The sequence below is a fragment of the Hermetia illucens genome, chromosome 7, assembly GCF_905115235.1.
Source record: "Hermetia illucens chromosome 7, iHerIll2.2.curated.20191125, whole genome shotgun sequence".
In the NCBI taxonomy this organism is placed as follows: Eukaryota; Metazoa; Arthropoda; class Insecta; order Diptera; family Stratiomyidae; genus Hermetia; species Hermetia illucens.
The window spans coordinates 9,038,559-9,059,186 of NC_051855.1; the positions used below are offsets into that span (position 1 = coordinate 9,038,559).

A 20,628-nucleotide genomic window follows, 5' to 3' on the forward strand; every position below is an offset into this window, starting at 1 on the left:
TATGAGCGACATCATGGAAGGAGCATTGCGAAAGGTGTGCCTGTGGGCCGCAAAATGCGGACTCAGCATAAACCCAACCAAAACGCAACTGATGCTATTCACCACCAAGACAAGGATACCTGAATTCCATCTACCACGGCTGAATGAACAAAGATTGGTTCTTTTCTCTAATGTAAAGTATCTGGGTGTAATCCTGGATCCTAAGCTAAATTGGAGATTGAACATAGAACTGAGGGTTAAGAAGGCCTGTATAGCCTGCTATGTCTACAAGAGAACCTTTGCAGAGAAATTGGGTCTCCGCCCGTGGATGGTTCTCTGGATATAAATCGCTGTAGCGCGTCCGATCCTAACGTACGGCCCTATTGTATGGTGGCAGGCTTTGAAGAAAAAATACAATAGAACGAAGCTTCACAGGATTCAAAGAACCGCGTGTGCAGGTGCTACTGGGGGTCTGCAGTCCTGCCCGGCAAATGCTCTCAATGTACTCCTGCATCTCCTCCCCTTAGACGTCCACATTAAATATGTTGCAGCGTGCAGTGTCGTCAGACTACGTGAGTGCGGAATGCTGGGCAGCGAATTCCTTCGGCCACAGCAACATCCTAGATGAAATATAATACGTCGGGAAATCAAGCTGAACTTCACGAGACTCTTTGCTGTGGACCTTCCAACCAGGGCAAAGTGTCGCGTATCATATACAGTATTATTTACGGACGCATCAAAGATGGCCTATGGAGTCGACGTGGGGGTTTTCTCGAATACACACGGTGTATCCAATTCGTATGGTCTCCCAGGTTTTGCCAGTGTATTCCAGGCGGAACTACTGGCGATATTGGAATTCTGTCGGTGGTTGGAGCGTGATTTGAGCCCCAAACGTAACATAGCCATTCTGACCGACACCCAAGCGGCCATCAAGGCCTTGTACTCAGCGACAACATCTTCCCGGCTAGGGGGGCAGTGCAGAGACGCACTGAACCGTCTGGGCGGCACACTCAAGGTCACTCTTCGCTGGGTTCCCAGGCATAGGAACATAGAGCGGAATGAGCGGGCTGACGGATTTGCCAGGCAAAGCTCTGCCCTTGGCAGTCCTTCGGCGAATACAGTCGGTGTTCCGCAGGCGGCTGTCGGGGGTCGAGTCTACTAGCACTACCTAGCAGCCGCGGGCCTGAGATGGCGAAGGCTTACAAGCTGTGCCAAGTCAAGGAGAATTTAGCCCGCTTATAACATAGCCCGATCACGGGAGCTCCTGTTCCAGACGCGTGTGTGTGTTTATGGTGGGGGAGAAGCTACAGCCGTGTTGGCCCATTGTACTCGCCTCCCCCGTCTGACGGAATATTCCGGATTCGTTAACTTATCGCAGAATTTCCGTTAGTGGATGTGATGCTACCCGTCGCAATTGGAGAACATCGGCACCAAAGATCTGATGCCTGATGCGTCCGTAGGCGGGACATTCACATAGGAAATGCTCCGTGGATTCCGCTTCCTCATTACAGGAGAGACACGTATCATTTTCGGTAATTCCTATTCTGAACATATGCCCAGCTAGTGAATTATGGCCTGTCAGAATGCCCACAATACACCTGCAAGTCCTCCTGCTTTTCGACAGGATAAACTTTGCGGTACGTATGTTGGGTTCTGGCAGGAAAAGTTTGGTGTGTCGAGCAGCATTTAGGCTCTGCCACCTGTCATTATGGGAAACTTGTTCCCAGTTTTTGAAAACAGATTTAGCCAATGCTACTGATACCCCAATTGCTGGCTCCGGTCCCGGCATAGGGGAGATTGACTTTCTTTCGCTAAAGCGTCCGAGATTTCATTTCCCTCTATGCCACAGTGACCAGGTACCCAGAGTAGTTCCACCGTATTGAATCTAGACATAGAGTTCAAACGGTTTCTGCATTCCTGAACGATTTTCGAGGTGATCAAACGACAGCTCGATGACCTCAGCGCAGCTTGACTGTCACTGCAGATTACGATGCGCCTGCCCTTCAACCGCTCGTTAATCACCCAGTTTGCCACCCTTAGGTACACATAAACTTCGGCTTGAAAAACCGTTGCATATTGTCCCAAAGGAAAAGCCCACTTCCCGTTTTTATTCGAGAGGTAGACTCTGGCTCCAGAACCCTCTTCTGTTTTTGAGCCATCGGTGTAGAAGACTTCCGTATATCCCGCCACACATTCCTCTGGGTCTTCCCAGTCCTCTCTACGCTTCAGGGTAACTACATATCTTCTACCAAACAGATGTATGGGGACACGAGAATTGGAAGGCATTGTAAGAACTGGATTCAGTCCTCCCAGTAAGTCTTCCAATGCTCTGTGCCCCCCACATCCGTTGTTTTCCCATAGATCTCATTGAATTAGCCTATGAGCTGCTCTCATTGCAGTGCTTTGAATAAATATATCCAGGGGCTGCAAATTGAGTAGTGCATTCAGAGCTGCGCCGGATGTCGTGCTCATGGCACCAGTGATACCCAAACAAACAGTTCTTTGCAGTGCGGCTAGTTTATGTATCCACATTACCACATGAGGTCTGAGTCCCCATGTCGAGGCAAAGGTCCGTCTGCACAGCCCATAAGCTGTGAGAGCTCGTTTCATCTTTACCTCTACATGTTTGTTCCAAACCAAAGAAGTTTTTTATCTTTTTTTTTGTTTTTGGTGCGTACACGGAGGTGGAAAATCTTAGAAAGACACGTCCGCCGCAGCTCCGCCGCCTGAACGGCGGAACTACACCGGGCGCATGTGGGATTCACACCCACTAAAAACCACCCCCGGTCTCTCTAGCCCCAGCCCCGCGGGACCACCATTCAGGTATTGCTCCGCGGGGAAGGTTTACTCTTAGGCACTCATCCTTCACCTATTTGCAGCTTTCCTCCCTCTTTGTTCCTTCAGCAACTCCTCCTGCATTTGGATGATTGCGGAGCTAACCGCGAGCCACTTCTCCTCGGATTCCAGCATCTCAGTAACCAAGCTCTCCGGGGTCCCGCTCCTGCCCAGTACCTGGTTTAAGCTCCTTCTCTCCATCGCAAATCGTGGGCAGTGAAACATCACATGCTCTGGATCTTCCGGTATGGCATACGCATCTGGGACAGTTCGGAGAATCATCCAACCCAAAGCGGTGCAGATACTGCCTGTAGCAACCACCGTGTCCCGTGAGGAACTGGGTAATGTGGTAGTTGGTCTCCCCATGTTTTCGCTCAAGCATGCCCCTCCATATGTCTTGCATTGTACAGGACACTCATTTCTTTGGCCAGAATGTCAACCGGGATCATGCCTGCCACCACTGCAAACCCTCAAAGCCATCCGCCGGTAAACCGAGTTCAGCTGCTTCCGTCTCTGAGAGATTGCAAGCGCCTCTACCCACACAGGCGACGAGTAGAGCAGGATGGAGCGCACCACTCCGGCTAGCACCAACCTCCGGCAATGTTTCGGTCCACCAATATTTGGCAATATTTTTGCAAGTGCCGTGGTGGCACCGGCTGCCTTTTGGCATGCATACTCTAGGTGTTCCCTAAAACTCAATTTGGTGTCAATTATTACCCCCAGGTATTTGATAGCCGGCTTTGATACGACCGTATGTCCACCGACCTCCACTTTTACAGTGTTATTTTTCCTGCGTTTCGTTATCAAGACCGCTTCCGTTTTCGCGTCTGCCAAGGTCAGCCCGGCCTTTTCTAACCAGGACTTTACCGCTCTCACTGTTTCCGTTGCGTAAACCTCCACATCTTCTGGGTGTTTTGCTGCAACAACCACAGCTAGGTCATCAGCAAAGCCGACAATCGTAGTCCCCTCTGGGACGGGAAGAGCAAGCACCCCATTATACATGATATTCCACAACAGGGGACCAAGTACCGATCCCTGTGGTACCCTGGCTGTGACAATGTACTCTTTGGGGCCCTCATCCGTCCCGTACCAGAGAGTCCTCTCTGAGAGGTAGTTTTCCACCAAATTCGCTAAGTATCCGGGGACACCTATGTCAGCCAACGCCCGTTTAATTCTATTCCAGTTGGCCGAGTTGAATGCGTTTTTGACATCCAACGCCACCACGGCACAGCAGCCGCCAGAAATCAGTGCACCTTTTGCCAGGTTTACCACCATGCCAATTGCATCCACCGTAGAGTGGGCGCGTCAGAAACCAAACTGGCGTTCCGACAAACCATTGCTGGCTTCGACGATGGGCAGGAGTCTGTTGTAGATGACTCTCTCCATCATCTTCCCCATTGTATCCAACAAGCAGATAGGACGATAAGACGCTGGGTTTCCAGGTGGCTTGCCAGGCTTCGGAAGCAACAACAACTTTTGCTTTTTCCACTGGGCAGGGAATATTCCTTCTTTTAGGCACGCCTCGAAGGTGTTGGCGAAAAGGTCGGGCCTAGTCTTCACTGCCAGTTTCAAAGCTCGGTTGGGGATGCCATCCAAACCTGGGGCCTTGTTGTCACCGAACCTACCACATATTTCCTGCAGCTCCTCCACAGTTACAGGCGGTATTATGCCGTCATTTAGCTGGACAAAAATTTGCCTTCCCCTATTTTCGTGGTGAGGGAACAGAGTGGTAACAATCTGTTTCAGGAGGCGCGGATAGGTCACCTGGGGTGATTTCCGCAACCTTTTCATCACCACTCTGTAAGCCTCGCCCCAAGGGTTTATGTCGGCATGGTCGCACAGCTGTTTGAAGCAGTTCTTTTTGCTCCTCCGAATGGCTTCCTTTAGGCGGCCACGGAATTGCTTGTGTGCCTCCTCTTGACCATCGCCACCGGGTTTTTTCCCCTGAATAAAACCATTGTGGTTTTATTTGGATTAACTGATAAACCATGTCTAAGGCACCACTAAGGCCAGACGTGTGCTAATGCATTAAAGATTACGGCGGTCTTCACGGGGCACTGGCCCATAGGGGACCATGCCGCTAGGCTCGGCATACCATACAACTCGCATCTCCGACGCTGCGGAGAAGGAAGGGAAATCCTCATGCACTTTCTCTGCAATTGCCCAGCTCTGGCTAGAGTCAGGCTATGGACACTGGGTAAACCATCCTTTGGGGACCTCAGAGAGATTTCTAGTTGCAGGGTGGGAGAGCTACTTTCCTTCGTGTATGCTATGGGCTGGCTCTGAAGATCCGAGCCGGCTGGGCTCTGCCTTCCTGCTCCCATAACAACAGTCATGGTCTTAGGAGTTTGTGGCATCAAAACGGTGCACCAAAGCACTAATTGGGCTCCTCGGAGCGGCCACTGATACCTACCCGTAATATGGGTCACGTTCCGATTCCGGTTTCTACGTTGCTACCCGTTTTTTAAAACCGGCGCAGTTGGTAAGAATTTTAATTATTAAACTTCGGAAATTAGCAGACATACCTTGAAGGTAGAGGTAGGTAGAGGTACATAGAAACCATGAATCTGAGTTTGCCTATCACAAACAGTACTTCCACATGTTCCAAAGCGCATCTTTTGCGTCCCGCTAATTAGTTTAACCTTCAGTACTCAATGTGCTTGATATGATCTCCCGTTATGGACACATAAGCTAATAATAGTTTATTTATAAGCTTTAGGTCAACAGGGCAAGTGTACGCTACCTACACTTAGCTATAGGTGCATGCATGCATGGCTGCATTTTTCTGAGTTCATATTGTTGTAACCTTTGATAACTCAACTTAGTAAGAATTGAGCCCCACAAATTGTGCAAGGTTCAAGCCAGTCAGTCTGGTGTGTAGTCTCGCCCCCATTTTCCCGTCTGCACTATCGGTTCTCAAGTCTAGATTAATAAAGTCGACGTTTTATTGCACTTAAGCAACTTTGAATCTAAAAAGAATAAGTTTGGAAGGAAAGTCTTCATGTTTGAGTCTACGTAGATTTTTCCTACTAAGTCTCAATATCGGTTTCCGCGCTCAAATTTTCACCATTATACGTTCCACATTCCTGTGCAGGCATGCGGTAATTTAACTTGGTCACGGTCGCATTTTAGTATCTTTATTCTTATATCTTCTGTGATATCAGCATTCTTATTTACATATGAAGATAGCTGGACGGGGCGATGAGAAAACCTGATGAGAAGGAAGATAACGAAAAAAAAAAGATTCACATACATATACGTACTGATAAAATCTAGAGTAAACAAAGTAACGAGACAAGGTTTGGGGCCGAGAAAGTGAATGGTAAAATTCAACGGACACTGCATTGAGGAAACTGTTTTTGGGTTACTTTATATGCCCAGAATTTAGCTGGTGATTCCTGAGATTAGGGACTTCCCCTAAAATAAAAGAGGGTCTTCAAAAAATCTGTTGATTCCTTTTAGTGTTTGGAATATCTAAAATCTATGTGGTATCCTAATTTTTCTCGAGAACACCAAGTGCTTGCCATTCTCCTATATTCTGTGGATTTAGGAACATATTGGGTCTATAAGAAAAGGCTGGAAAGACTGGATCATCCTGATCGATGTCCGGTAACTTTTACCAGCCTCTGTGCTGTATAACCTATAAGTTCTTCTTTACTGGCCTTAAAAGTAAACATAGTACGGCGCCGCTCAGGCGTTCCGATTCCGATCATGGAGGATCTTCAGGTGAGAAAAAATCATTATAGGAAAGCTTATCATCTAAACCTTCTGCTGAGCCATATCTGGGATTTTCTGGTTGTTTTTTTTTCATATATCTGTTGGTAATGTTTGCCCTAGTTGTCTTTGCATTCAGTGGATTTGTTGTTCTTTCATTTCGTTTCCCGGATTTTTGTTTGCCTTTCGCGTTTTCATACTTCAGGACGCAACAACCACATGTTGATCATACAGCGTTTCTGAGGCTATAGTGTGAGTAAATAAGTCACTCAGTTAGCTCGTGCAATACCCCGATAGTAGATCAAATGAACGAATTGGGTGATCTCGGATTTCTGTATGATTTTACCGGACACACTGGCGGTTGCGGTGCATGTGAAGAATATCTTCCATCTTCCAGAAAGTCATACCACGTTAATTACCTACCATACAAATAAGTATCTTTACTGCTTTCGCTTGATCATCCACAAATCCAAGGGAGCTTTGTTGTTGCTAATTGTTCTTAAGCGCGGAGTGCCTGTTCCTCTGTATTTTTTTTGAAAGTTTTTTTTTTTCAAATATTCCTTGGAACCCGTCCGTCTAGCTCATAACTTATATCTTGGTGAAGTGTGAATTAAGGATTTCGATGTTCGTAATCTCCCCGGAAAAAGTTGTGGTTGTGGAGTGAAGACCGGATATGAAAATCGCTAAAAATGTCGATGAGTAAAAGTAAAAATTTCACTTGGTTTTTGTTGGTTAGTCTAGTGTTATGTTCAGTGGTCCTGTTCGCCGATGCGGAAGGTAAGTGTCCCATATACATACTATGATTGTCATCAATGAAGCGGAACCATGGTCGGGTCCAATAACCATTATCCTTCAACGGAATATCTTTTTCGAATTATCTCTACTCGTCCCCAAACCTACCCCAAAGGCTTCCAATATATTAGGTTGTTGCAAATGAAATGTCGGATATTTGAGTAAAATTTCAAAAAACTATAACTTTTATGAAAATTAATTTTATTAGTCAAAATAAGAACCAGCAGCTTCAATGCACTTCTCCCAACGAGATACAAGGGCATTTATTCCAGTTTCGTAAAAGTCTGGGTTTCTAGAGCTAAGAAATTCTTCAAAGGCACTTTTGACAGCTACTTCATTGCTGAATTGTTTCCCCGCCAAAAAGTGATCTAAATGCTTAAAAAAGTGGTAGTCGGTTGGCGAGAGGTCGGGTGAATATGGTGGATGAGGAAGAGTCTCATATCGTAATTCATTTAATTTTTGGACCGTCATTCTGGAAACATGAGGTCGGGCGTTATCATGGAGCAGTATCACTCCATCTCTGTTGACCAATCTAGGCCGCTGAACACGTAATTTCTCGTGCATTTCATCAAGTTGGGCACAATATTTCTCTGCATTAATTGTTTCACCACGCTCCAAAAACGAATAATGAATAATTCCAGATGCAGACCACCAAACAGTTACCATTACCTTCTTCGGGTGAAGGCTCGGTTTTGGCATGTGTTGTGGAGGCTGATCGGCATCTAGCCATTGCGCTGATCTGCGACGGTTGTCGTACAATATCCACTTTTCATCGCATGTCACTATTCTGCGCAAAAAGGGATTGTTCCTGTTGCGGTTGAGTAGAGAACTGGATATTTCCATTCGCAGCGCCATGTTTTGCTCGTTGAGTTCATGCCGAACCCACTTATCAAGCTTCTTCACCTTTCCAAGCTTTTGTAAGTGCCGAGATACTGTCGAATAGTGTACGCCTATTTTCTCTGCAATGTCACGAATCGATGATCGGGGATCAGATTCCCCTATCAAACGCAACTCGTGGTTGTCGATCGATGGTACTGGGTGTCCACGAGGTTCACTTTGGAGGGTCATGTCGCCTGATCGGAATTTTTCGAACCACCGCTGTGTCGTTCGTTCGTTTGCTGCGTCAGCTCCAAATGCTCTGCAAATGTTTCTGGTTGCCTCCGCTGCGTTGTGACCAAGTTTAAATTCATATAGAAAAAGTAGACATTTTTGACTCCCTTCCATGCTTTTTTCTTTGAGTTTTACTTGGAACTTCAATGACGATTGAAACTGAAATGACTCCTTGATCGAACGAACGACTATTTATACTCAATTATCCCATACCACCAGAGTCACCTTGCGGCAGTTTTAAACATTAAAATCATAACTAACTTCACTTCATTGAAAAATTCGACATTTCATTTGCAACAACCTAATACACCAAATAAGAACAATGAGTTTGAATCCATCCTGGAATGTGATACTCTCACAAAACATGATCCAATACTCTGTACATAAAATAGTTTGTTTAACCTTTAACTGGAGCCGTACGATCCACATGGACCCCATCGCCCGCATTTTTGCTCTAATATTGGGTTGGGGAAAAAGTAATGTCGTATTTGTAATTGAATTTTAACGCTTTATTTAACATACTTAGAATTATCCGATTAAGGGGGTCATCCCGTGTGTCGGGTTGGAGAAATCGATTTTTTTTTGCCTGAATTGTATCTATATATAGTGGAGAATATGTGGGCAAAGGGATTTTCCGATATTCCGAGTCCTTCAGAAATTACAGTGTTAAACAGGCAAGGAGTTTGCAGCCGCGGCTAGAGTACTTGATAAGAAAGAGCATCGTATCTTTTTTACCTGTTAGTTTTTTACCTGAGTCTTTTAAATTCGAACATAGGTATAAATATAAAAAGATGGAAAACCAGTCAATTGTCTAAACTTATTTGCTGTTTGGAATAAAAAGGATAATATAGTCTAGAGTGAGCACTGAAAGGCGTTCAAATTATACTCAGTTATATTTTGTTGTAAGTATTGTGCTGTTTGTGCGCTCAGTGATTTTTTGAAATGGATCGTACAAAGGGAGATCGCTTTGACGTTCAACGTCATGCTCGCACTAAAAAGCGAGTATTTCATGGGAATCAGAGAAGAAAAAGGACTTCGCATCAACATCAGCAAAGAAACTTTTAGCAAGCATGAACATGGATGCTCCAATTGCGACAAGTTTTGTATATTATATATTGGATTTTGCTGGAGTTTTCTCCGGTATTTCTGCAAATTTCTGCAAATAATAAAATATACGTAGTAGTAAACAAGTCGGGAAACCGGAAGCTTGACGCTTCAAGTATAAAAGGTTTTGTGTTTCCCTAAGTGAGGAGCATAAGGTAGTTCTCCATTGACTTATAGCATTGACCCGAGATATTGAAATCGTTCAGTTCTGGGCAGGTTACTACCATTGCCAGAACTGAGCGATTTAAATATCTCCAAGGGCAGGTTACCGACATTGCCAAAACTCAGCAATTTAAATATCTCGAGTCAATGCTATCTGCCAATGGAGAACTGCGTAATGAAATTATTTCACACATTAACGCAACCCGGATGAAGTGACATTCCCCAACTGGTGTTTTTTGTGATCGACACATGTCCCAAATCTAAAATTTACTGCAATGTCGTCCGTCTGCCGCTCTCTATAGTTCTGAGTATTGGCCGACTATAAAGGTCAATGAACGGCGTCTTGCGGTAATGGGGACCAAGATATTGCATTGCACTGGTGGCGTGACACGTTTTGATTACGTCTGAAATGAGAATACCCGCGATCGAACGGGTTTGCACCGATCGTGGAAAAACTGCAAGAGAGGCGTTTTCGATGGTGTGGTCACGTAATTCACACTAACGAGAATTCAACAACCAGTATTGGTCACAACATCGAAAGCACTGGTAAGCAACCAAAAAGCCGGCCAAAACAATGGTGGCTTCATATGCTGGATGGGGATTTAAAGGTCTCAAGATCAGGCATTTGATAAAATAAAATGACGAAACCGATCACCACAGGCCGATCCCGCTTGTGAACTGATGGCTAAACAAAAAGAAAAAGATGTGAGGAGCGACGAGTGCATGGCAGAACCGTGTAATATAGCTAAAAATTCCATTGCCCTCTATTTTCTAGAAAGCAATTTAAATAAATCATTTGATGGAAAGTCCTGTGTTGATAATGGTCAACCTCATACACCTCACACCCTGAGTGTAATATTATTAGCAAATGTCAACAATTTAACCAACATCAAATATAAACAAGTCGGGAAACCGGAGGCTAAACGCTTCAGATACGAAAGGTTTTGTGTATTTCTCAGTACGTAGCACGTAATATATCCATATATTATGTGAGAGTATCCACTTTCGGGTGATATTGACATTCATAGTCTTGAATTTTCAAAGAAGCAACAAATTTGAGGTACTATAACTTTGTTAGTAATAGTGCAATTTCCATCAAACTTGGTAAGATCATGCTCTATATTATAACCTATATCACTGCAAAATGAATGGTACTAGGATGAACTTAAGGGGGGTTTCTAACCAATTACAAAAAATTGTAGTAATATACTATTATTAGCTTTATTTAAGCAGATATCGGCATGGAAGGTATTTCGGAGCCCAGGCACCGTATAGTGGCAGCCTCTTGATTTTTTTCAGATTGTTCCGTTTGGTAGTTTCTGAGAATGGCCCCCTTAAAGAAGTGATCACTTTCAACCCCCGCGCTCCCCACCCTTCCAACGAATGTCAAAACTAAGATCGGCTTTGAAAAGTACTAATCGAGACCTTTAATTTGATACCCCACATGACTATATTTGATGAAAAAAAATTGTACACCCCCTTAAATTCGACGTAAAAGGATGTAATTCACTGTATGCGTGAGCGTTCACAGTTCCCACCTTTCTACCAAATTTGGTGTCAATCGCTATAACCGTCTCCGAGAAAAATGCGTGTGACGGACAGACAGACAGACAGACAGACGGAGTTGGAGGAACTTGCCGAAGAGTCCATTGTGAGTTTGCGGAAAGCCTATGGCAATACTCAGACGGCCACCTTGCGATTGCCAGTGGACGCCGCGCAGAAGTTATTGGCGGCCAGGAAGGTTCGAATCGGATGGGTTGTTTGCCGTCTGAGAGAGCAGATTTCTCTAAAGAGGTGCTTCAAGTGCCTCGCGTTTGGTCATTTTGCGAAGGCATGCACCAGCGGCATTGATCGGTCCGATCGATGCAGAAGGTGTGGGGAGAAAGGCCATATTGCCAAAGCGTGCAATAGGGACCCCAAATGCTTATTATGCGAAGGAAGTGAGGGACGGGATTACCGGCATATTGCCGGAAGTGCTAAATGCTCGGAATTTAGGAAGGCGCTGACTTCAATGAAAAATGAGGTGTATTCAAATAAACCTCAATCATTGTAGGGTCGCTCAAGATTTACTCGAGCAGACCATTTACGAATCCGAGGTGGAAATTGTCATCATTAGCGAACCCTATAAAAACTATCACGTGGCGTGTAGGTTATAGATTCGTCTGGTGGAGCGGCGATATGGGCATGCGGTCGACAAGCCATCCAATGTACTGGGAATCAGACATACAGCGGCTTTGTGTGGGCGAAAATAAACGGGGTATATGTGTACAGCTGTTACGCCCCACCAAGCCTCACACTGCCCGAATTCGAGGAAATGCTTGACAGCCTTGTTCTCGACGCAAGGGGTCGTAGTCCAAGGGTGATAGCTGGTGACTTTAATGCTTGGGCCCGTGAGTGGGTAGCAGAGAGACAAATGCAAGGGGCCGTAGTCTATTAGACACTTTCGCACAGTTCGATGTCGTTCTGGCCAACGAAGGATGTGTAAACACCTTTCAGAAAGGGGGGTCTACCTCAATCGTAGACCTAACTTTTGTCAGCCCTGCACTGGCACGTGGTATGTCTTGGTGTGTCAGCAACCACTACCCCCACAGCGATCACCAGGCAATCTTCTTTGGGCTATGGGTGGAGTCACCGGGCATAAGATCATCATGCACGAAACCGAGAAAGATGTCAGGCTGGTCCACTAAAGCTCTGGATGAGCAGACCTTCACGGAGGTGTGGTTAGACCAACCTAATAAAGCAGGCGCCTCTACGGAACGAGCTGTCCATGTGGCCGAATGCATCGCCAAAGCGTGTGACGCGTCCATGCCGAGGAGGTGCTCATTCCCCAGTAGAAGACCAAACTACTGGTGGAATGCTGAACTGGCCAGCCTTCGATCAGCCTGTCACCGAGCCAGAAGAGCGGCTCAAAGAGCGGTAGGCAGAATTGACCAAGGGCAAAAAGAGCGCGCCTATAAGGAAGCCCGCAAAACCTTCAAGCTCGCCATCCAACGGAGCAAGAGGGAATGCTTTAAGGAGCTCTGTTTAGAAGCAGATGTAGACCCGTGGGGGAGCGCCTATAGAATCACCACGCGTTGCTCCCATGAGGAGACGTCTCCTAATTGATATGGGGCCCCCGACATTCGCCATTAGCAGACTCAAGGCTGCGACTCCAGCTGCAGCCCTGTCCGCTGCTGCTTTGATTTGCTCGAAGAAGCTCATCTTCGAGTCGAGCAATATACCAAGGAATTTAATCGCTGGTTTTGACTATATAGTCAACTTGCCGATCGATATGGGATGCAGGGTCGGGATTCTCCTTCTGGTCAGAATGACTACTTTGGTTTTTTTCAGCGCAAGGTTGAAACCGTGAGCAGCCATTCATCCGCTTGCCCGTCGCATCAATATGCCAAGTCTGCTTTGCGCCTGTTCAACAGTGCGTCCGGCAACAAGTGCCGCAACCAGACGCGACTCTTCGAGCATATACTGCCTACGAGGCAGTAGAACGAACCCTCGAAGCCTGTCCCAAGTATTACCTGTATCCACCATGTCCCGTGAGGAACTGCGTTGTCGTTATCATTGCACACCCTCAGCGCGATTGACCGGTATGCCGAACTTACGCTGGGTCAATGTATTATCCAGGGACCGTGTATAGCAAGATGGTTTTCACCCCTGCGATAAGCAGCCGGCGACTGGATTTTTCCCCTCCAGTATTAGGCATTATCCTTGCTAGAGATGAGTTAGTCTTCCCTGCCTTTTCGCGCGCATAGTCCAGGTGCCCCTTGAAGCTCAACTTGACGTTGATCATTACTCCCATGGAGCTATGCTTTGATGGTATGAATGGTTTCACTTGCATACAGTTCCACGTCTTGGTGGTCCTTCGCAACTAGTAGTAGTTGCGAACTCGTCTGCAAAACCAGTCAATATTGCCTCTGTTTAAAAGATTCTTCGTCGACGGGGTGATTCCCAGATACTCTCACGGAAATGTTACCAGGGCTCGCTTGTTCCAGGTCACTTGTGACCTTCCGGCGGAACTTCTGAGTGTAATTATGCGGTGTTTGCAACGATTAATTATCTGAAATAATAAAAAACTTGTTGTTTCTTTTTCGTTGGTATTATTTTTTTATTATTTCAGGTTCCTAAAGGCTTGGGGGAGAAATAATAACAACGGCTTTTGTTTTAATACAAGTATAATGACTTTATATTTATATATTACCAAGTTGCTGAGCTTAGTTTATTATCTCACCAGGAACGTACTCGGCGCTCGAACTGCTGTACTGCTACCAGTTTAACCTGTTGCACTGGACGTTACCACCTGGTACTGCTTAACTTCTTGCACGAGGTCGTGCCTTCCCATGCTGCCTTCAACTTTCAGACCAACTACCGTTAGTGTGCGTGTTATTATGTCTTCAATTCCGTATGTCACATTTTTCATATATGGCAGAACTTGGCAATCATGTTGATGAATGATTTTGGGGCCATTACTGCTGCATTGCTCTAGTATAACGGCCTGTTTTCGCAATCCCCGCTTAATTCTTGAACCAATTTGTTGGATGATAATTCAAGCGAGTCCTTCCAAGTTGATCAATTTAATTATGGTTGAACATCCTCTCGCCTGAAGCAAATCTGGAGCTGGCTGTTACCGTCGGAACTCTTTGAAGCTCGCGCCGAGATGCTATGAAGAGGCTACACTACAATACAATGTACACTTCTTTTCTTGTCATTTTAATAAATTCCTTACTTCACTTGGACCATGGTTTGTTGTGCCTTATCAAATTTCTTTTCTCAAGTAATATATTGACACCGCTTTCAAACCTTCCCCATGCGCCATGTATTCTATAATTTTATTGTGACGCTAACATTGCTCAGCTAATTCACGGCCGGGCTGACCTTGAAACATTTTAACCTTTTCGAAAATGATAACGCATGCGAAGTTTGCGATCTCGGTGTGTGTTTTCTTTTTTTCCGGATTATACCATGATTATGATGATGTAATATATACAATGACCCTTGGTTGCCGTTTTATTCAGGGAGACGTGATATATGATTATTCCATTTTTATAAGTAATGCCGACACCCATTATCATATGTTAGTGCTATTGCTACTGATTAGTTAATACCCATTCTCATTTTTAACGTTTCAGTCCTAACGTAGTGTTTTGGCGAATTGTTAGGTCTTGCTTAAGTTAGTTGGCTCAAAAATTTAGGTTTAGGATTAGATACTAGCACTGAGGAAGGAGGCACGTGGTCTCCGAAGCAATTGTATGTGGAAGGAAAATAAAAATATTTACATTATAAGGAAAAACACCTAGTTCTTTTCTTAACTGTAATTTGCATTCAAAAACATAAAAAAAAAAGTTGCTTCCTCGTCTCCTATACAGAAGAACTTACTGGTGGAGTGTCCCCGCCTCTTTGTATGGACGCCTTTCGCACTTGTCCTCTGCCGACAGATGGCTTACGAAGGTAGATTGATTTCCGCTCCTCCCTCTCTTCTTCCTTTCCACCCATATTATTACCCCTGCCAGTGTTATGCTGAATAACCCAGCGGTTCCAGCACAGCCATGTAACTCTTTAGAACGCTTCGTTCTTCAATCTCCTCTTTTAGCTTCTGCTTAAGTTCTGCTATAGCCTGTGCTCCAGAATCTGACAGTTTAACCTCGCTCGGCGGAGAATTAAATTGTATTGTAACTCCATCATACACTTTGGTCCAATTAGTGGTGATGCACCGCGGTATTTCCCTAACCTTAACCGAAACGCCACATGCTCAAATCTATCCTCTACCGTCACCAGCTGATTTTGAAGCCAAGCTGCCACTGGATGTACCTCAAATATTCGCTCGGGCTCTTCTCGTTCTGGCAGGATTATCCCAGGGACCTCCTTGTTGCTACGGGAAACATATTCCACCACTTCCCTTAAGGCCGAATATTTAAGAGTTGGTGATGCTTGGCTGCGATTTTTATCCCCATGGAAAATTCCGAAATCTTCTGCTTAAGCATGGACCTCTCCTGTTTTTCCATCATCTTATTGATTTGCCGCTCGACCTGATGGTATTCCAAATCCGTTATATTGAGCTTTAAGGCCGCGATTCTTGCCTGGTGGTGCTTCATAGCCTCCACTTCGTGACGTATAGCTACATTTCGATAATCGAGATGGCCACTGGTTCCTGCTGTCGCTAGCCCAGATAAATACTTGGCGCCTAATTTCGCGAGTGCGCTAGTCACAAGAGAAACGAGGCCAGGGAACCTTTTTGAGCGCTTGATTTTGTACACCGTGTTTAGCTCCCGACTAAGATCCTCGACTTGCAACTCGTTTGATATCCTCAGTTCATCGCAGTGATCTCGAATCACCCCCTCCCGCTTGTCTTTCGCAAGTTCTTCTGTATGCTTCCATCTGATGCGGCGTGATTTCCAGGTCCCGAGTAAGATTCACAGAGGTTGCGATGGTATATTTTAGGTCGAACGCTTTGTAATGATAGGAGTGGTTTTAGGAGATCAGGTCGATCATCCTGAGTGGCCGATAATGACCTAGAGGGCAGAGCTATCCCAAAAATCTAAACAAATTGGCTAAGTTGACCGTGAAGGTCCGCCCACAAAGATTGAAACTCCATCAAAATGCTCGGTCGACACGTTCTTGCACGCCTCTGTGCTAGCCAGGCTTGGGAAGGGGGGGAGGGGTCCTTTGAGCGCTTTGATCGCTCACGCTTCACTACTACAAAACAACGTGTCTATTCCGATGCGTGGGTCCGCACCGGATTCTAAAATCGATATTAATCAGGATTTCGCGACGGCCTATCGAATGATAAACAGAACGCGAACCAAATTGGAAAATAGAAAAGAAAAAAAAACGGCTCGACCGTGCGCGTGGAGCCTTAAGTCTCCGGACCCGAGTGCCGCGATCAAGGAGGGGAAGATCCACGACCTCGACCACGATCTCACAATCCTCGACATCCTCAGGCCAGTTATTCATTTTGAGGATGTCCCTTATAGAAATTCCGCGAGAGAAAGGAGGATAAGAAAGGGAGGAAGTCCTCAAATTACGATTGGATTATTCAAGCTCCATTATTCATTGTTCAAACAAACTTCAACACATGAATTATAACAAAAAAAAATAAATATAAACAATATGTAAAATTTAAAGAAATAAAATAATAAAAAGAAAATAGAAAAAAAAAACAATGACTTACCCAGGTCGTCACTTCCCCACACTTCGTGGTGGGCGTTGGCATCGCAGCCGAGAAGAAGTGGTAACGCCCTCTCCTCGCAATACTCCGTCAGCTTTGCGACTTGTTCCGGTGGAGCCTGGCTCTCGTCTCCTGGGAAGTATCCCGATGCTACAACTGCCTCTCGAGTGCTCCTCCCGGCTTCCAATGAGACTTGGATAGCCACAAGGTCCCCGGTTAAGAACCCTGAAAGACATATGTATTTTAAATTACGTTTAAGAATTATGCAAGCTCTTGGTTTTTCACAAGAGGAGTCCCAAATTACCTGCATGTCTCCTCCTTGCAGACCGCGAATCTGCCCCGGGTACACCCAGGGCTCCTGAGCCAGCACTATTGCAATGTTCTCCTTGGAATTTGTCCTTGCAATCACTGCAGATGCAGCTCTCGCATGGTGGACGTTTATCTGGGCTATCCTGGTGCTGGCCATTGGCTCCGTTGTTGTTTGGAGCTCTTCTCCACTGTCGGAGTGTCACCCTCCTCCTCCGACATGGCGCTTTCCTGCGCGTCGCTGTCCACCCCGAGCCCTAGGAGTCCTAGGTCTAGGTCGTCCAGCTTCTGCTCTTCACTGGGCAACAGGTCTATTTCCCTGGTAGATCCAGTTCTTTTCGCCTCTATGCCTTCCGCGACTTCTTCAAGAACCTCGGTAAGTTTTCCACCCGATGCCTCCTCCGAGGTCTCTTTCCTTGGCTTTTCCTTGTGCACATGCACGGGTATGTTGCCAAATCGGTAGTTGATATAACAACTCCGACGTTTAATTGCCTCCAGGAATCGGTCATCTACCCCGATCGTGAGGAGTTTACCCTTTCCCTCCACCTTGCTTCTGAAGACTCTCCATAGTCGAGTATGGAGGTCTTCATTCTGAGCAATTAGGAGTCTCATAAGGTCTTCTGTTTCTATTGCCGCGGCCTTTGGCAGAAAAACTGTCACCATGTGGGCTCCTGGTATATCATCCCCAGCACATGTTGACAGTTCTACCCCTTCCCAGCCTGGCAATCTAGGAATTATGGTTCTAACCCATTCTGCGGTGCCTTCCGCCGTGCAGTCCACCAGTATAAGGCCTGGTCGAAAGCGTATCCCGGTGAACACCAGTTTCGACGTCCAACCCTTGATCATCTGCTTGACGACAAGTTCCTCAATGGTTTCCTGTTCCTCCCGAGTGAGTATTTGCTCGGGAAACCTTTTTGGCAGTATGGCCAATCGAATGCCCTTGACCGCACTAGCATAGCTAATGCCGGGCTTCCTGGGTCCTTCCTTCACTCCTGACCTGCCCGGGTTTTCTCCTCCCGTGGGTTCAGGTCTGGATTTTTTGGGAGCATTCCCTTCATGCGGGCTGATCTCTGCTGTTCCCCGCTTTCTCGGCTCCGGTAGAGATGACTTAGGTCTGTCCTGAGCCTTCTTAAGGACCTCTTCTGGTTTCAGGCCTTCCTTCAGATAGGGCAGGTACCATTTAACCCCGGCGCCACTGAGACCTGTCTCCCTCCTGACGTCTGTTATATTTATCTCAGACGTGCTTTTGCTGGTCCCTGCTCTTTGAGCAGTGCTGTTCGTTGGCTGTAGTCCACGCAGTATACCAATGCTCACCTTGGATCCACTGCTTGACGTCCCAACTTCTCTCTTCTTGGGTGTAGTCACCTGGCTCTCAGTAATTCGGAGACGCGCCTCCACCTGATTAACCAGTTTTGGTGCGGTACGGGGCCCCGCTTTTTTGGTTTTTGTTTTCTTTTCTAGTTTTGTACTCATTTGATTCCCACGAGTATGGAGGTTAAGAGGTCCGCCGTGCCATAGCCCCCCGTAGCACGGTAAGATCTAACTTACTCACTGAGGCGACCAGGTATCAATGAGGCTCCGTTCGAATACAGTCAGTTAACCCCGACTGCAAACTATCCAATGGGCACGGTTCGCATGACACCCTGGATTGGGGGAGGTGTTTTTCGACTCCCCAGTCTAGATCCGTAGCGTTTTGTTAATAGTAGGGTCACCTCGTACAGGATGTGGCTATCACCACTCACTAACGGTCTTGGTAGACGAGAGGCTTGGCCCCTGAAAAGGCACACACCATCGCAGAGGAGAGACAACTCATCCTTAGAGAGAGATAGATTGGTCTCAGGGAGCTATGTTCCGCATCAGTCTATCCTGCAGTGCACTGCTTGACCCCACAAAACCAGGTACCTCCAACAAACATTTCGTGCGATACGGATAACTGAATAATCCGCAATCCGTTATCATTGGAATCCCTATGTAAGCTATGGGAGCCGACGTATCGTCTGAATACGGGCTCCGTCCCTACTTGACTGTTGAAATCTTCAAGTATGATTTTGATACCATACTTGGGATAGGCTTCGAAGGGCCGCTCAACTGCCTCGTAGATGGCATCCTTCTCCGACTCTGCAGTCTCCTCTGTAGGGGCGTGACCGTTTATGAAGCTTATATTTCTAAATTATCCTCGCAAACGCAGAGTGCATAGCTTTTCGTTTATATTTTCAAAGCCAATAGCAGCAGGTTTCATTTTTTGGTTGGAGAGAACTTTTTCGCCGCGTACGCCGCATACTCCACAAGACCCAGATTTCTGGGTTTTTTTACCTGGGGAGGAAAAGAAAAGCTATGAATAGCATTTGTTGATACTAGGATTGTTTCTGAACCTTTTCTTCTTGAACTCCAGATCCTTTGGATGTTTATGAAACCCTGAAGGTTTCAACCTGAAAGTAGCCGCTTGCATGCTTCGTTAACTTGACTTGGTTTCACTTTCAATTCTTTAGTTGTTGCATTAACTTCCCTCTTCTTAATTTGCAGGCGAAATTCTATCTCAACTCGGTCAATGCTGTAGCGCCGGATCAAAGTGGGCCATAGATAAAGGCCACTGTGACAATTTCGATTATGTTATTAAAATCCCTGCAGTTTGGCGGGGTCTATGCATTTCATCTTTCACCATTTGCTGTAGTAAAGAATTAGGCAACCAGCACTGTATTGCAGGCCGAGATGCCGCCAAAGAAGGCAATAAGTGTGAAGGAAACAAACGAGTCAACTCAACGATTTACCAGAATTGCTGTAATGCTTGCCAAATAGGTTTGGCAGTCGCAGTTAGTGGAAACAATTGTTCATCGCATGTTTTCTCCTTTTTATCGCACGATGAGTCCTATGAGCTGTGTTGCAACGAGGTCAACGGAGGCACTTTCATCCTGTCTGACAGTGACGATATATGCGCGAAATTCCCAAAGCTATGCTCGCACGTTTGCGAGAACACGGAAGATTCCTACGTGTGTAAATGTCCTCCAGGATACACTCTCAATGAAAATCGAGTAACGTGCACGCCCCTAGATAGCGAGGCAGATAAAGGCACCGATGAAGACAAGGCTTCAATGAAAGATGAGGATGAGGAGGATACCGATGACGATGACGAGGACGATAGTATCGAAGCGAATCAAAGGTTCATTCCAGTACCAAAGCATCCTTATTCTCTGCGACATTAACTTTATCTTTTTCTCGTCCCAAAAGCTTAGACGGCTGCAAGTCTGGATTCGAGAAAAACCCCAAAACCAATGAGTGCGAGGACATTGACGAATGCCTAACGGGAGCGGCCAACTGCAATGAAAATCAATATTGTCACAACGTGATCGGAGGATTTGAGTGTCTGAACGTGAAATCGACTCGCTGTCAAGATGGATTCCGTTTTAATACGAAATCCGAAGAATGCGAAGGTAAGTGATCCTTTCGTCATTGGTAGCATATCTACTAACTGC

At 45.9% G+C, this 20,628-nt stretch overlaps 1 protein-coding gene across 3 annotated transcripts in view; it reads left to right on the forward strand.

Moving 5' to 3' along the window:
* The first annotated feature begins 5,897 nt into the window (after positions 1–5,897).
* The window catches only part of LOC119660878 (fibulin-1), a 37,977-nt gene continuing 23,246 nt past the window's right edge, over positions 5,898–20,628 (forward strand). Inside the window, exons 1-4 of one of the 3 annotated variants that reach the window (XM_038069792.1) lie at positions 5,898–5,915; positions 7,109–7,305; positions 19,682–20,315; positions 20,384–20,586. In XM_038069792.1, coding sequence (XP_037925720.1) covers positions 7,218–7,305; positions 19,682–20,315; positions 20,384–20,586 — 925 coding nt within the window. In that variant the 5' untranslated portion in view covers positions 5,898–5,915; positions 7,109–7,217. Of the gene's footprint in view, positions 5,916–6,189; positions 6,541–6,792; positions 7,306–19,681; positions 20,316–20,383; positions 20,587–20,628 lie in introns of those variants that run through there. The other 2 variants (XM_038069790.1, XM_038069791.1) reach the window with 2 other exon arrangements.